At 31.7% G+C, this 16,537-nt stretch overlaps 1 protein-coding gene across 1 annotated transcript; it reads left to right on the forward strand.

The window, feature by feature from the left end:
- The first annotated feature begins 11,199 nt into the window (after positions 1 to 11,199).
- LOC123908598 (protein terminal ear1) lies at positions 11,200 to 15,852 on the forward strand. Its single transcript, XM_045959285.1, has 5 exons — positions 11,200 to 11,930; positions 12,331 to 12,835; positions 13,241 to 13,360; positions 14,851 to 14,992; positions 15,093 to 15,852. The coding sequence occupies exons 1-5, from the start codon at positions 11,396 to 11,398 to the stop codon at positions 15,360 to 15,362; spliced, it is 1,572 nt and encodes a 523-aa protein (XP_045815241.1). The 5' UTR covers positions 11,200 to 11,395; the 3' UTR covers positions 15,363 to 15,852.
- The last annotated feature ends 685 nt before the right edge of the window (positions 15,853 to 16,537 follow it).

Below are 16,537 nucleotides of genomic sequence, written 5' to 3' on the forward strand. Positions count from 1 at the left end.
CACGGTTGAAAAATACAAGGCTCGCCTTGTAGCCAAAGGTTTTAGACAAAGAGAAAATATAGATTTCTTCGACACATTTTCACCTGTCACTAGAATAACGTCCATTCGAGTACTTATTTCAATAGCAGCTATTTATAACTTAATTGTACACCAAATGGACGTTAAAACTGCTTTTTTAAATGGTGACTTAGAAGAAGAAATCTATATGGAACAACCCGAAGGGTTTGTTATACATGGACAAGAAACTAAGGTCTGCAAGTTAGATAAATCTCTGTATGGTCTTAAACAAGCTCCAAAACAATGGCATGAAAAGTTTGATAACTTAATGATATTGAATGGGTTCAGACTCAATGAGAGTGACAAATGCATTTACTATAAATGTGATGGCAACATTTGCACTATAATATGTCTCTATGTAGATGACATGTTGATATTTGGCTCAAACCTTTCTGCCATAAATAATGTGAAATCAATGTTGAGTAACAACTTTGATATGAAAGACCTCGGAGAAGCAAGTGTGATTCTTGGAATAAAAATCACTAGGTCTGAGAAGGGGATATCCCTAGATCAATCACATTATGTGGAAAAGATCCTAAAGAAATACGGTTACTTTAACTGTAAACCTGCCTGCACACCTTATGATCCCAGTGTAAAACTGTTTAAGAACACTGGTGATAGCGTAAGACAAACAGAATACGCGAGCATCATTGGTAGTCTTAGGTATGCCACTGATTGTACTAGACCCGACATCGCCTATGTCGTGGGACTCTTGTGTAGGTTTACCAGCAGACCCAGTGATGAGCATTGGCACGCTATTGAGAGAGTCATGAGATACCTGAAAAGGACCATGAATCTCGGATTACACTATCAGAGATTTCCAGCTGTACTTGAAGGGTACAGTGATGCTGATTGGAACACCTTGTCAGATGATTCCAAAGCTACTAGTGGCTTTATATTTAGTATAGCCGGTGGAGCTGTATCATGGAAGTCTAAGAAACAGACCATTTTGGCACAGTCCACTATGGAATCTGAAATGATAGCACTAGCAACTGCTAGTGAAGAAGCAAGCTGGTTGAGATGCTTGTTATCTGAGATTCCCTTATGGGAAAAACCTATGCCTGCTGTCTTGATCCATTGTGATAGTACTGCAGCTATCGCTAAAATTGAGAATCGTTTTTATAACGGTAAAAGACGTCAAATTAGAAGAAAGCACAGCACAGTGAGAGAGCTCATCACTACAGGTGCTGTGAGAGTGGATCATGTACGCACTAATGATAACCTAGCAGATCCTTTGACGAAAGGACTGGCTAGAGAGAAAGTCCATAATACATCTGTCAAGATGGGACTAATGCCTATGAAGTGAATTACTTATGATGGTAACCCAACCTAAAAGACTGCAGATCCCAAGAATTAGGTTCCAATGGGTAAACAACAAGTTGTGAGTAATATGAGATGAACATGCAAATTAAGAAGCATGAATCCTGAAATGAGAAAGGTTGAGTTAGCAAAACTCTTAATGAAATCTATACTCTATAGGAGTGGAGTACATCAGGAGTACTCTTGATAGAATCACCTATATGAATGTGGAACTGAGGCCGGTTCCTCTGGAGTATCGGGGCGAATTCCTAGAGCATTCATGAAACTGGGATAGACGTGCAGGGCCATTAATGCACGGGCCTTAGAAAAACACCTTACGAAAGGTTGTGTGCTGGTTTGAGGAAAATCTGAGATAGAGTTCCAAGACTAAACGTCACTCTTGCTTAATCAGGCTCTTACTGGCTACGTGAAGGTTCCAAGACTTAGCTCACCTTCGCTTATGCACAATCCTACTGAAACGTTTAACGTTATGACTGAAACAACTTTTTTAAATTCAAGTGGGGGATTGTTGGAACATGATGAAGGAATTTGGAGGGAACTTGGTATTGAAATAAACACAAGTGCAAGAACCATGTGTAGTGTGAATTGAAAAAAGGCTCTTTGAGTCCCACATTGGAAAAATCACACCACTTGGTAGTGTTTATATATCACAAGTTGGCAACCAAGGGTGTGCCCTTGGGGTACCCACTTTTGTAAGAAAGGGAGACCACACACAATGTCGAATATCACACGCGCGCGCGCGCGCCGCCGCCGCCGTCCGGCCGGCTCGGGCCGGGCTTGGGTGATATATTAATTTTTTAATACTAAGAAAAAAGAAATTTTTGAATTTAAATTTCTTTTAAGTGTGTCCCTTAATTCGCACATGTTAAATGTGCTAAGACCAAGTCTGAACAGATTTGTATCTGTTAAACGGTCAAATAATACGTGTGCCTGCGTGTCCTATTTTTTTGCCACGTTTGGAATTTTGACTGAGTTATTTCAGCTCCTAAAAATCCTCTGATTTCAGCTCCCTACTTGCCTATAAATACACTTCACTTTCTTCAGTTTTAAAAACACTTCCTTTCTCTGCATTCTGAGAAAACTGCTTCTTTCCTTCTCTTATTTTTCCTTCTTCGAAAATTATTTTGTTGTTTCATATTTTGAACGGTTGTAAATCGTAGAATTGATATTCGTATATCAATTAGAGTGGTTCGAAATTTTCGACCATACTTGGTGTTATTCTGGCCGATACTACAGTGCAGTAGTTTATCGGTATTTTCTTTGAAAACGGCTGTTTTATCCTGGGGACTTCGCGGTCGATATACTACAGTGCACTTCTTCGAGTAGTTCCGCGAAACGTCTTAAAGAAAGCGACCTAGTACGCGACTCAGCCAATAATTTAATTCGTTGCCAATTTTGAAAAATCTGTTTTCTGTTTTTTAAAAAGTCAGTAAACCGTTTTCTGTTTTCAATTGATTCTAATTTGAAACTAGAATTTAAATTTTGTTGTTCTAAACTTGATTTGAAGACTCAAATACATTGTTCAACATATTTTTACATAAATATATATATCCACAAATAAATCACTTTTATTGATAATTAATTTTGTAAAATCAATTATAGTTTGAAGTAATTCCGAGCCACTTTTATGTTAAAAAATAGTTTTTTTTTACTAAGCATAATAAAATAAAATAAAATAGTAATTTGAACAGAGGTTAATGAATTAAAGAGTTCCTAAAGTAGTAAAGTACCATAACTAATGTTTTATCCATAAACAGACATGGCAATATTTTGGTTTGTGGTCCTGCTGCATCACGCGACCACTCATTCATTCTCCAATGATTATTGAAACCAGACACATGAAATCTTGCTTATATAAATACTATGATTTTTTTTTTTAATCATATATAAATACTATGATTGATTATCTTTATAATAATAGATCATACATAAACAAAATTTTAACCAAATTATTCTCTCATGTACAATATTTTAACCAAATTATTCTCTGATCTCATATATAAACAAATTTTTGCTCTTTGAATCTATTCAATTATTAATTAATGTATCTGACCTATAATGACTTATAATATTATATGAGATAAAAGAGAGTATTTCTTACTTCAATTCATAAATTATTATTGGACAAATTGAACAACATTAGTTACTTTTGCAATAATAATAATAATAATAATAATAATAATAATAATAATAATAAGGGTCTTGTTAATATGTGCATATATGACATATGATAAGGTATCTTAATATAGAAATTTAACATTTAATGATACAAGACATTTAATGCTTGAAAAGTTAAAATGCACAAATTCTAAAGCATAATTTCTAATAATAATAAGAGAAAAGGAAATACGTACCAACAGTGTGAAATGATATTACACTGTCAATCAATAACAATCATATTTTCTGTCACATTATTACTCCACTTTCTTAATATATGACATGATAAATTGATGGTTTTTTTTATTAGATAATTGTGTAAAACTATTTTACACTGTCAATATATCTTCATTAAACTAATATCTACTATGATGCTGGTTTTGGATATCTGTATTTATAAGGGTTCGCGTATCCCTTATATTTCCATTAATATAACTTTGATTATAAAAAAACAATAATCTTTAGTTCATTCATGATTTTATCAAATGGTACGTGTAAATAAATAACGAGTTTAATATATATGATCTGCCATTGTAAATTAATTTTACACTAACATCTAATATGAATTAAGCATTTTCTAACATCATACCATCAAAATGAAGTGTAATGAAGTAATTTAGCGAAATATATGGCTAACTATGTTGCACGGGTACTCCGTTTTAGACAGAGTACCGGTACCGGATACGTACCAGGTACCGGTATGCTTTTTTTTCTTTCATGTGGGTATACGCGTGGTACTTCCGAGGTACGCGCGTGGTACTTCTGGGTACACACGTGGTGCATATTTCATCAAAAACTTTTTTTTTTTTTTTTTTGCAACACTTTCCAATCCCATTCTTTTTTTATTTGTTTATTTTTTAAAATAAAGATTCACTTTAGTTAAAATTAGAATCAATTCAGTCTCCTTCCCTTTTTATTTATTTTTAAATGTAGAGCCGCATAGTCTTATTACTAATCATAATTTCCTAAACATGTAAACCATAATATAACTACTTTTAAAGTTTGCTATTTTTTATGTTTAATTATTTGTTTTAAGAATATGATTTTATTATTTTAAGCATATAACTATATTAAAAATAAATATACGAGTGTACACGTACCTTAATTTTTCTAAAAATGTTGTATCTCGTATCGGTACCATACCCGAACCTATACAACATAGATGATTAATATTGAATGGTAGTGTAAAATTAATTTATGCCATCTGTACATATACTATTTTCTCATAAATAATTGAAATTCATAGTTTAATCCAAACATGTTAATGGGTGGCATAACATAAACCCGAAAGTGTATATACTTTTTTTTGTAGCCATACCTCTGCATGCTGCAGCACCGGCAAACATTCCTGATAACAGGGTCCGGGGAGCAAACATGGATGGCTGGTTCCTCGCAATGCGGTTATTCATTTCCACTCACTTCTGTCTTTTATTAAGTAACCTAACCTCCCTTATTTCTTGCCATGCACTCTTGATTCTTGTGCCTAGTGCACTTCTGCCCTACCAAGTAAGTACCAACTACTACTACCATGTAGTATAGTGCACTATTTTCTTTGGTTTTCACTTTTCAATATAACTGGGTAGTCTTCGAGTTTTTGGAGACTATGTGCAAAATATAAAAATGTAATTTTTTTAAAGAAAAACATCTTCAATTTAAATTGATAACATAAAAAAATAAATAATCATTCTTGTTAGTGTGTTACGCTAATTCGTTGATCTCTATTACTATTTCTTTTCTTTAATCATTTTTTTTAGAGAAATTGAGCATGATTAATACCACTACCCTATAAAAAATTGAGGCCTCATTTTTAAGATGTCCAATGTCATTGTCCACGTAGAACATGCATTTAGGCCACCCCTGAATATAATCGATGTCTTTGGGCACTCATTAGCGATTCTCTATTTTTCTTAAACATTTTGTTCTCAATAGAAAGAGATTCTAATAATTTAGAGTTGATCAAAAATTATTTAAAGAGAATTTGAATTAGGATTCTCTCAAACGATCTCAAATTAAGTGTATCAATAATTTAAACTCGAAAATTTGATTAATACATATTAAATGAAATTACAAAATATTATGGAAGTTAGATGTGATACAAATAAGTTTTCCTTTTTTTATTGTGTTCTTCCTTTCTTCCTCAACCCAAAAAAGGAAGAGCAATATGAACAATAACGTCTGTTGAATTTGTACATTATGCAAGCTTTCAGCTGAATCTGCACAAGTTAAACATGCAGAAGTAAACACCAAGTATGTGAAATTCAGTGAGCACCAAAACCGTGAAATTCTTGAACAATTTAGTAATTAGATCCAAACAAAAACCACTAATAATAACCCACCACTTAGGTTGACTTGAGTTCTTGGAGTATGCTTATTTCAAGGTTTCATGTTCGATTATCTCTGGTGCAAATTTTAGTGGACTAATCAGTATAGAGCAAAAAACCCTAGCTTTAAATGGGGTCTTCACAAGTGGACATTGTGATTGGTCCCATCGGATTCGAATCAGATACCGAGTTTAAAAAAATCACTAATAATCAATCTCTTAAGCATAATCTCTTCCAAACATGGATGAATTTAATTTATATACACTGTCAGTGTAAAATTATTTTACACATGCATCTAATAATATATTGACGCACCATGTAATTTATTTTAAAATATATGATTTGTTACATTCATTAAATGATATGGCAACACATTATTAGATACATATGTAAAATAATTTTACATGCTCAACAATTAACCTCAACATGGATACGCTACAACCACAACCTTAATCCAAGAATTTCATTTTGTTCATATTGTTCTTAAGAAATTGATCTACTAATAATCATTCTCTTAAGCCTAATCTTTCATGTTGTAATTTCTTTTTCTTAATGAGATCTTCTTTTCGTGCCCCTTTCTCACATAGCCAATGAAATGACTAAAATATTTCTCTCGCTAATTTGGTAGCAAACTCATCTCGCATCCTATGATAGCGAGCGACAAAGAGAGACACACCATATAATTCTTTAAATTAAAACCCTTTTTTTTATCTTTTAATCACTCTTTCATACAGTGTTTCATTCAAAATATTTTTTTGAGGGAGTGAAGAAGACAAAAAAAATTAATATTTATAAGGTCCACATCCTAAGTAGCAAACTTACTTTATATCCTATAATGCGAACTGTTTATTTTCTCAATTTTTTCTATTTACACACTCGCTATCTATCATGTGAAGGGTATAAAATTGGAAGTTCAGAGAGTTGTAGAGAATCTCAGGAGGCACGAAAAGCAATACTCTTTCTTAATAGTAGGTACTAAAATTGAAGAAGGCCCATCGGTTAAGTTGGAGTGAGGCCCAAGCACAACTGAAGGAGCATACAGGAATTAGTTTTTCTTTTTCTCTTTTTTTATAATAAAAAATAAATAAAATCTGTTAGAAATAGTTTTTATTTCATTGAGTCTAAAAAAGTTTTTACTTTATTGGTTTTATTTCAAAATCAATAAGTAGTAGTGTGACATAAAAAAAAAAACATTACTGTGCCCCAAAAAATAATTATTACTATATATGACATTTATACATATAAATATATATGCATTTTATAATAAGAAAATTGATTTTTGCTGTAATTACAATAATAACTCAGATGGTAGCTACTGCCTAACTAGGTGCAACCTTTGTAATCAACATGTGGAGTCTTTATTTCACACATTTTTTTAGTGTCCTTATTTCATTAAGCTTTGGTGCTGGCTAGCTAGTTGTCTGAACCTGACCCTGCAATTCGACTCAATGAAGGAAATTTGGAAGCTTTGTAATACATCATGGTCTCCTCAATGCAAAGTCATTATTGATTAACCTTCTCAACACCATACGGTTTGTTCGTAATCAAGCAAGATTCAATAGAAACAATTATCTTAGTTGTCTGCCATTTCAATGATCATTGCAAACACTTAAAGTTTCATCTAGCTCTGTCAGATATTTCACTTTTCTTAAACATTTCAAGGTTGATATTCACTACCCTAATGTAGTAATGATCCATTAATTAAAGAAACTATTTGGAACCCTCCTTTGATTAACCGGATAAAATGTAATATTGATGGAGCTTCAAAAGGTAGTCCCGAGATTTCTTGTTCTAGTGTGTTTAGGAATTATACAGCTGATCTCCTTGGTTGTTTAGCCGAACCTTTGGGAAGTGCTACTTCATATTAGGCTGATCAAAGAAACTGAAATAATCTTTGGATGGAGACAAACTCAAATTTGGTAGTGTTGAGTTTCAAAAATTATGGAAAACAACATATTACTTGGGCTCTAAGAAACAAATAATATAATGCTCAAATTCTTCTCAGACAAATGATTTGCATAGTTACTCACACCTATAGAAAAGAGAATCAAGTGCCTGACATTTTTGCCAACCAAAGCTTCTCTTTGAATTCTCTTTGTATTTAGCAAGATATCCTGATAACTATTAGAGAATATTGTATGAGAAACAAACTAAGAATGTTTAGTTTTTAGGTACTTTTCTTGATGGAGTTTAGACTATATCCACTCCTTTTTGAACCTATCTCATGTTTAATACTCTCTCCGTCTCAAAAAAAAATTGTCCTTTAAGATTGTTTCACACATATTAAAAAATGTAATGATCTTGTTAAAAGAAATAATATTTTTATTAAATTATCCCTATAAATTATAGATTTGTTTCCTTGAGAATAATGCATATAATAATTATTCATGGTACAATTGAAAAATATTACATTGAAAAGTAAAAATGACAATTATTTTGAAACGGAGAGGGAGTATATTTTGTGGTGGTTAGCACTTTGATTCCACCCTTTGGTTTAAAAAAAAAACTTAAACAATTATTTTTATCCCTTTGCTTAATTGTTTTTTGGTAATTCATCAAAATTAATAAGAATGTTGAAAAGTACTGTGGAATAAACATGTTTGGATCACTTCTTGCCGCAACACTACAAGTCTGCCACTCTGTGTGTGATGTAAAGAAATAAAAAAAGAAAAAAATAATAATATGAGGCGAAGCTAAGAGAAGTTGACACAAAAAAAAATCACCTCTCACACAATTTCCAATAATAAACAGGTACTTTCAAATATATAAAAATATAAAGTTTAATTATTTCAATGTAAAATGTCTTAATAGTTGTTTTTTACAGAGAGAAATATCTTAATAATTTAAAAGGTATATTTAGTATAAAGACATATAGTACTCTTATTGTAATATATATATATATATATATATATATATATATATATATATATATATATATATATATATATATATATATATATATATAGTGTGAACTTTTCATAATATCAACACTTCTTAACTCTATTTTTTTTAGCAGCAAAAATCTTTGGTGAGTTTGTTTTTTTTGAATTATTTTTTTTTTGACATAGGTTTACATCATATAAAGTATGAATCATTCAGATAAGTGGTGGAATGTAACTGTCTCACCACTAGTAAATTATAAAAAAAAAAATTATATAGATTGTGCGATAGTGCATATACTTAAGTTTTTTTTTTAAGCCATATACTTAAGTTATTTAATGAAAAATTCATCAATTTTTTTATTTTTTTTTTAAATTGAAGTATTGACTGAAAAACTGAATGAAAGGAATAATTTGATTTGATTTGATAGTTATTCAATAAAATATTGATATGATATAAAAATTCAACTACGTGTCCTAATCAATAAGATGATTTGCATGTGATTTCTTTAATAAAAAAAGTTAATTTTAATACACAAAAATATATTATTTGCATATTTAGCTTGAATTTATACACGTTTCCTATTCCCTGAACATATTTTCCCAATAATGGTAAATAATATATTTGGAAAGTTGACAAATTAAGTATGAAAAAATTGTTGGTCAAAAAAAGTATCAAGAAATAAATTAGCATTTTTAGTTTAATTATTAGTTTATTTTTTTTAAGTATCTATGCAATGACTCCAATCACATATTAGTATTAACATATTTGTAAAGATTTTTTAATTTTTTTTTTGGTCTGAAGATATTTTAAGAGTTAATATATCAATATTAATTTTTTTTTTCACAACCGGACCGCCTAATTTGATTCGGAGTCAGTTATAGGATCAAGTGGTTCCATCCCCTTTCGGACGCAATTGCGGGGACCAAACTATGATCCTCCCTACTAAGTCCAGCGTCAATTACTATTGGACCAACTAAGTAGCAATTGGTAATATCAAATGATTTTATCTTAACTGAACTCATGAACTAAAATATTGAAGTTTTATTACATTTTTAGCGCCTAAGTATCACAATTGTGTGATTTTGACCTTCAATATTTTTGAGCAATTTTAGCTCATTATATTTTCCTATTTGTGATTAGTAGTACCCCTTGCAATTTTCCTCCAAATTTATGTTGAATATTCTTCATTTGTTGACATAATATATAATAACTTTTACCGTCAACGTGACTTTTCTTTGAAATTAAATATTAAAAACGTAAAAATCAACACGTAAATATGAAAATGAACGACATACCTAATTAGGGTTTCAAACTCTTGGGGAATTGCAAGTAGAACCATACAAAATGACCCAATAAAATCGATATTTTTATTTGAGAATTTTAACAATTTAATAAAAAGACGTAAATGCCAAAGTCAAATCAAGTTCACCTCAATTTTTTTTTAAATATAGACGAAGTGATAAGTACCATTGAAATTAACACCCACAAGTGCGATGTTTCAAATTCAAATTGGAGTAAAAATATCAAACCTAATAATATTGATGTTGTCAGTTGGTTTAATTAGGTCGTACAAACGTTCACACCAAATGTCAATGCAAGTTAAAAAGATAAAAAACAAATATTATATATATTTTTACAATTTCTGATATTTTATATTTTTCTTGATCGTAGGTTGATTTTATCATGTCATCGATTTAGTTCTTACATCGTAGGTTGATTTTATCATGTCATTGATTTAGTTCTTACAATGCTACCAAACCCCATAAAGGGTGTGAGTTCGTAAAAACTTTCTAAACGAGTGACTTATATGTAAATATTTCTATAAACATTTCTTACCCCGATGAGTACGAAAACCTAATCGAGTATTTGATGACTGATTTTTGAATGAAACAAATATCTAAACCAATAAAAGTCAAACTTTATTAATATGGTTCATTTGCATCCAAACATGGAAAAAAAAAAAACTGAAATTTGACCATTAAATTCATCCAGTCAATGGTTCGATTCTTACCACCATATAAAATTGGTAAGAAGTTCGTCGTTAACCCAAAACGGCGCATATTCAATGCACGCTGACCGGCATAGAAACCTTCCAAATAAATAATATGTAAATGTAAATACTTCTATAAACACTTTTTACCCCAACGAGTCTCCAAAATCCAATTCAGTTAAAATCTAGGAAGCACCGACACTCCTTAGATTAGGTGTGTCCGTGTCGGACATGTGTCGGTGTCCGTGTCCGATACCAATACGGACACTTATGATTACACTAAATTATGTCACTTTTCCAAATTTTTATCGATATCGACGTGTTAGTGTCGTGTTGTGTCCGTGATTCATAGGTTAAAACAAAACAAAAAAGAGAAGAGGCCTAAGAGGGTCATTATAGTAAATTTAGTAGGAAGCATATTTGTTGGAGAAGGGAAAGTACATATATTTAGGAAATATGGGTGATATAGGTAATTAATAAGAATGAGAGGAAAACAGCCCACTCCCATTCCCTTCCTCACCCTTGTCTGTCCTTCTCCTGTCGTCTCCGTGTCCCTCCTTTCTTTTCCATTCACTCTCCTCCTTTGACACTCTCTCTCTCTCGAGACACAACAAAATAAAACCAGTGTTCTATTTTCTCTATCTCTTATTATCCATTACCCTTACAAATGGGAGAAACCGGTAACATTGCAACGTTAAACCCAACGGCTCAAGAATTTAACCCAACAAACAACATTCCCCTAACAATCGCCGTCGGCGTTCCCTATCCCTACCCACCTTACGCCGTCACACCTCCGCCGCATCTCTCACCTATACCAACCCGTTCAATCCTCCTAAGTCCAGTCCCTCCTACCCCTGAATCCAACCTCCGAAAAGATCTCGCAGCCTTCGGTGAAGTCAGAGCCGTCAATACCGATTCCTTCCGTCACGGAATCGTAACGGCTCACTTCTATGACCTAAGACACGCCGAAACGGCGTTTACTGCTATTCGTACTCATCATGTTCACTGTGTCTCGTTCTTTAACCCGCTTTCTCATCCGCAATTTTACTCTGCTCCTCCGCCGCCGCCGGGTCTCGTCGCCGGCGTTCCTCTTTGGGCTCACTATGTTTTCTCCGATACTGAAAATCAAGGAACCCTAGTCCTATTCAACGTTGACGACAACGTTTCCGCTGATCATCTCCGACGAGTTTTCGAGCCTTTTGGTATTTTTTTTATTAATTTATTATTTATTTACTTTTTTCCAATATTTTCAATTTCAATTATTTTATTGTTATTTTTTGTTAGTAGCTTTTTGTTTCAGAAGTGAGATCTGAAAGTAGAGTGTTTTTTAATAGTAAAAATAAAAAGCTTGTATTAAGACATGTCTCTATCACATTCTTTTTGTGTGTGGCCACTTTGACTCTATTATTTTTTTAATATTGATTTTTTTTTATTTTTTTATTTTTTTTTGTCAAGTAGCTCATTGAATATAAATTCTATCCTTAGGATGCATGAGTGAGATGATTGGAGTTCGAATCCCGACCTATATACATATATAATGCAATGTGCTGTCATCTGAACCAAGTTCACCTACTGATTTTTTTTTTTTATTATTTATTACAGGAGCTGTAAAGGAAGTGAGGAACACTGCAGGGAAGAAAAAGAATCAAAGATTTGTGGAATTTTTTGACATAAGAGATGCAGCAAAAGCTATGAATGAAATGAATGGAAAAGAAATTGATGGAAAAAATGTTGTTATTGAGTTTAGTAGACCAAAATTTTTCCATCCAAATAATCCTAATTTATATGTTTCCAATAAGCCATTTCATTTAAACTTTAATCAACCACCACCTCCTCCGCCACGGCATTGTTTCGGTCCTACACCACAATTATCTCCAAAAAGTTTCACATTGAGTCCTAATAGAATTGGTGGTGATGAACATTATGGTGCTAAGAGGAACTTTGTTAGGAGTGAAAGTAGAGAGAGCTTTGGAGAAAGAAGTTGGGTTTGGAAAGGGAAGCAACAAGTAAGGAAGCATGAAGCTCGTTTTTTTATCAAAGAAGATGCCATTGTTGAATCTGATTCTAGAACAACTCTCATGATCAAAAACATACCCAACAAGTACAGGTAAATTTTTTAAAAAAATTTATTATTTATTTATTTTCGTGTCATGTAGTCTGGTGGCTAGAAGTTCCGCCATGGATAACTAGGATTACTGGGGTTCGATTCCCGACCCAATACATATATAATGTAATCTCCACCAACTGGGTTAAGAGACCAATTTATTATTTATTTTAATCAATAAAAACCTGAATTTTTGTTGTCTGGGTTAATTTACTGTCATACCCTTCATTCTATGGGTCAATGGGTCATGGAAATATTAGAAAAGTTATGAAAGCGACTGAAGAAGGGATGTTCTATATATTCATTATTATTGAGTAAAATATTAAGTTAAAGTATTGTATTTTTGTATATTTGATATGAAATGTTTGTTGACTTGGTAATATTTTTGTTTGAATGGATATTATATAGTCAGAAGCTACTGTTGAATATGTTGGATAACCACTGCAAACACTGCAATGACCAGATAGGCGACGGCGATGATCAGCCTCTATCCTCCTATGACTTTGTCTACCTTCCTATCGATTTCAAGTAAGTGGTGCTTATTTTTTCTTCAATATTTTTCATGGACACCCACATATGGTTAAATGTGAAACACTAATTCCGACACCGATGATTCGAGAAAATGAATTAATCGAATATAATTATGTTTGTTGATGTCCGACAGATACAAATAATGATTTGAGAAAATGAATTAATTCAACATAATTATGTGTCTCGGTGTTAATAGACATATAATCATCAGAGGTGTCGGTGCTATAAAGATGATTAATTTAGTTGAATAAATGATTAATTTAAATTGCATCAGAAAATCATTGTTAATAGTTGTACTAGATATTTATTCAACTGAATTAATCAATTCAAACACATTTGTGTGACAAATATACAACAAATATATCTTTTTGCTTTTTTTTTAATATAATATTTTTTGTCAATTTTGTGTCCGGTTCATACACAAAAGGTGTTTTATTTATCATTAGACATATTTTCTTTTCATTTTCCTTATGGTGTATTATTTTATGGAGAAAGTTAACATGTGCATATTGGCACATGTTAAGGTAGTAAAAATAGAAATTATGTCTTAAAATTTGTGCATTTTAACTTTTCAAGTATTAAATGTCTTGTATCATTAAATGTTAAATTTCTATATTAAGATACCTTATCATGTGCCTTAGGGCATCTCCAATGCAAGTATCTTATTGAGTTCTTAAGGCTAAGCAACCATGTCTTATTTTTTTTTACCATTGGAGTTGGATGACATGGCAATGGAAGTTGCTTAGAAATAGGGGATGGAACTTCATATTGCAACTCTTAACTTGGGTGGCTTAACAATAAAAATCATTATTTTAATAGGTATTAGTGGGTCCCATAGTTATTATTTTTATTGAAAAATTGGAGGATTGGAATTTATGTGTCAAACCAAAAACATTGTTTTACTTTTTAAAAACAATTTAAAGCTTTCCAACGAAAATTAATTTATATAATTTATTGTTATGTATTTTATTTTATTATGTATTTCTTATTGTTGCGTATTTTTCGTCACTTGCTAGTTATTGTCGCTATGTATTTCTCATCGTTTAAAATAAATTTATTATATTTTTATGTATTTATTATATATTTTTAATGTTTTTTAAACATTTATTGGATTTAACCATATATATTAATAAAATAATTGATATAAAAAATTTAAATCAAAATTAAATGAAAATAAAAAATATATATAAATTGGTGGGGTCAAATATGAGTTGCTTATTTTAATGCCATTGGAGTAAAATTGGTGAAAGTTGCTTATCAAATTCTTAAATCCTACATGGCAATTTGGGTCCACAAAAAGTAACTTAAGCCACCCATCTAAGTTCCCCCCATTGGAGATGCCCTTATATGCACATGTTAACAAGACCCTTATTTTATTAGTATGTTTATGTCTCCAAAGCATTCTACAACCCGTGCAATATATAGTGTTTGTTTATTGTGATGGAACTAATAATATACAAATACAAAATGGCAAATCCGTGATATAGGAACAAGTGCAACGTGGGATATGGGTTTGTGAATATGACATCTCCAGAGGCAACGCTAAGACTCTACAAAGCCTTCCACCGCCAAAATTGGGAGGTCTTTAACTCAAGAAAAATTTGTCAACTCACCTATGCCAGAATTCAGGTATATACTATTCATGTATATATAATATGATACTACATCATATGAATAAGCTAAGACATAAATAACTTTTTTGTATTTTTTTTTGTTTTGTTTTGAAAAGGGTTTGGAAGCAATGAAAGAGCATTTTAAGAACTCAAAATTCCCATGCGAAATGGAGCATTACTTACCAGTGGTATTTTCACCACCTAGAGATGGTAAAAATTTAACAGACCCAATTCCAGTAGTTGGGAACATGGTAAGAGTAGGTGGTGCTTCTCCTCCTGTAGATGATGAGATAGAGGAAGGTCGATGTGCTTGTGATGACGGTGTCTGCTACAAAAATGGCAGCATAGGTTATGATGATGATGATGATAAAACAGATGTGAAGTGAAGAAGTGAAGTTATGAAGCCTTAGCTAGCTAGCTAGCTGGGTGAAATAGTGTACATGATTGAATGTGCATTTATTTAGCTAGCAAATCAAAGAATTAAAGTTGGTTGAGCAACGAGCCACATTTTGTGTTGAGGTGTTCTCACAAGTCCCCACCATCTTACAACTTTCAACTTCATGCTGCTCGTTGCTCTCACTTTTCAGTTTTTTATTTTTAGACTATTTTTTTTTTTTATTTTGGTTTCTTGCGTTTAATATTTTAGACTAGTTTCTTATGTCCTTTTTAAATTACTATATGTCTTGTATGCTCTAGGTTCTTTCTGGCATTTCAGATGTACTAGTATTTTCTTAGCTTACAAATTTAAATTTCTGCAAGATTTTCTATCTACTAGTTTTTATTGCATGGTACATTTTAACGGTGGATAAATAAGGACTGCTTTTAAGGCAGTTATTATTATTATATAATAACATTGGAAATGTGGTTAACATATGATTATAATAAATAATGGAGATTTGATTCTTAGTTGGTGAATGTGAAAGAACCTTTTGTGAGAATTCACAACAAAAAAAAAGTAGGAGTAAACAGTTACTTTGGTCCCTGAAAGTGACACTCGCTGTCAAACAAGTCCCTGAATTAACGAAAATTGAAAAAACCTCCTTGAATGTTAATTTTGTTAGTCAATTTGGTCCAAAACGTTATATATTTGTTAAGTGTGATGACATGGCATTAAGAATATGATATTTTAATAATTTGTTGTTTTTTTAATGTCCACTTTGCTTTTATTTTAATTAAATTTCTAAAATAATAACTAAATAAAACACAATATATTAAAGCAAAATCAAACCCAAAATTTATCATTAAACATTCATCGCCAAAGGATCCAAACATAGAATTCAAAACAAAAGTGGAAAAAAAAATTAGAGATTTCTAATTGTTCTTCTTTCTTTGTTTCCTTTACAAACTCTATCTCTTACTTTTAAATCCCATCAACAAACATAAATGTTCATCTTCTTCCTCAACTCTTCCTCTCAACCATTTATCAAGTACCAATGCCTCATACCCATCTTCACATCTTCTTCCATTTTCTTAAAAAACATTTTGGAAAATAAAGGAGAAACACAATCCTCATGCATCCAAAATCAGCACACGAAAATCAGCACAAACCTTACTAGATCTA

This window comes from Trifolium pratense, linkage group LG2 (genome assembly GCF_020283565.1).
Source record: "Trifolium pratense cultivar HEN17-A07 linkage group LG2, ARS_RC_1.1, whole genome shotgun sequence".
NCBI lineage: Eukaryota > Viridiplantae > Streptophyta > Magnoliopsida > Fabales > Fabaceae > Trifolium > Trifolium pratense.

What these genes read in the sequence shown, in the direction of transcription:
- LOC123908598 (XM_045959285.1), top strand. Translation starts at nt 11,396, where the DNA reads ATGGGAGAAACCGGTAACATTGCAACGTTAAACCCAACGGCTCAAGAA. An exon ending in TACCTTCCTATCGATTTCAA is followed by an intron (nt 13,361 to 14,850) that starts GTAAGTGGTGCT and finishes TCCGTGATATAG; the next exon opens with GAACAAGTGCAACGTGGGAT. An exon ending in TCACCTATGCCAGAATTCAG is followed by an intron (nt 14,993 to 15,092) that starts GTATATACTATT and finishes TGTTTTGAAAAG; the next exon opens with GGTTTGGAAGCAATGAAAGA.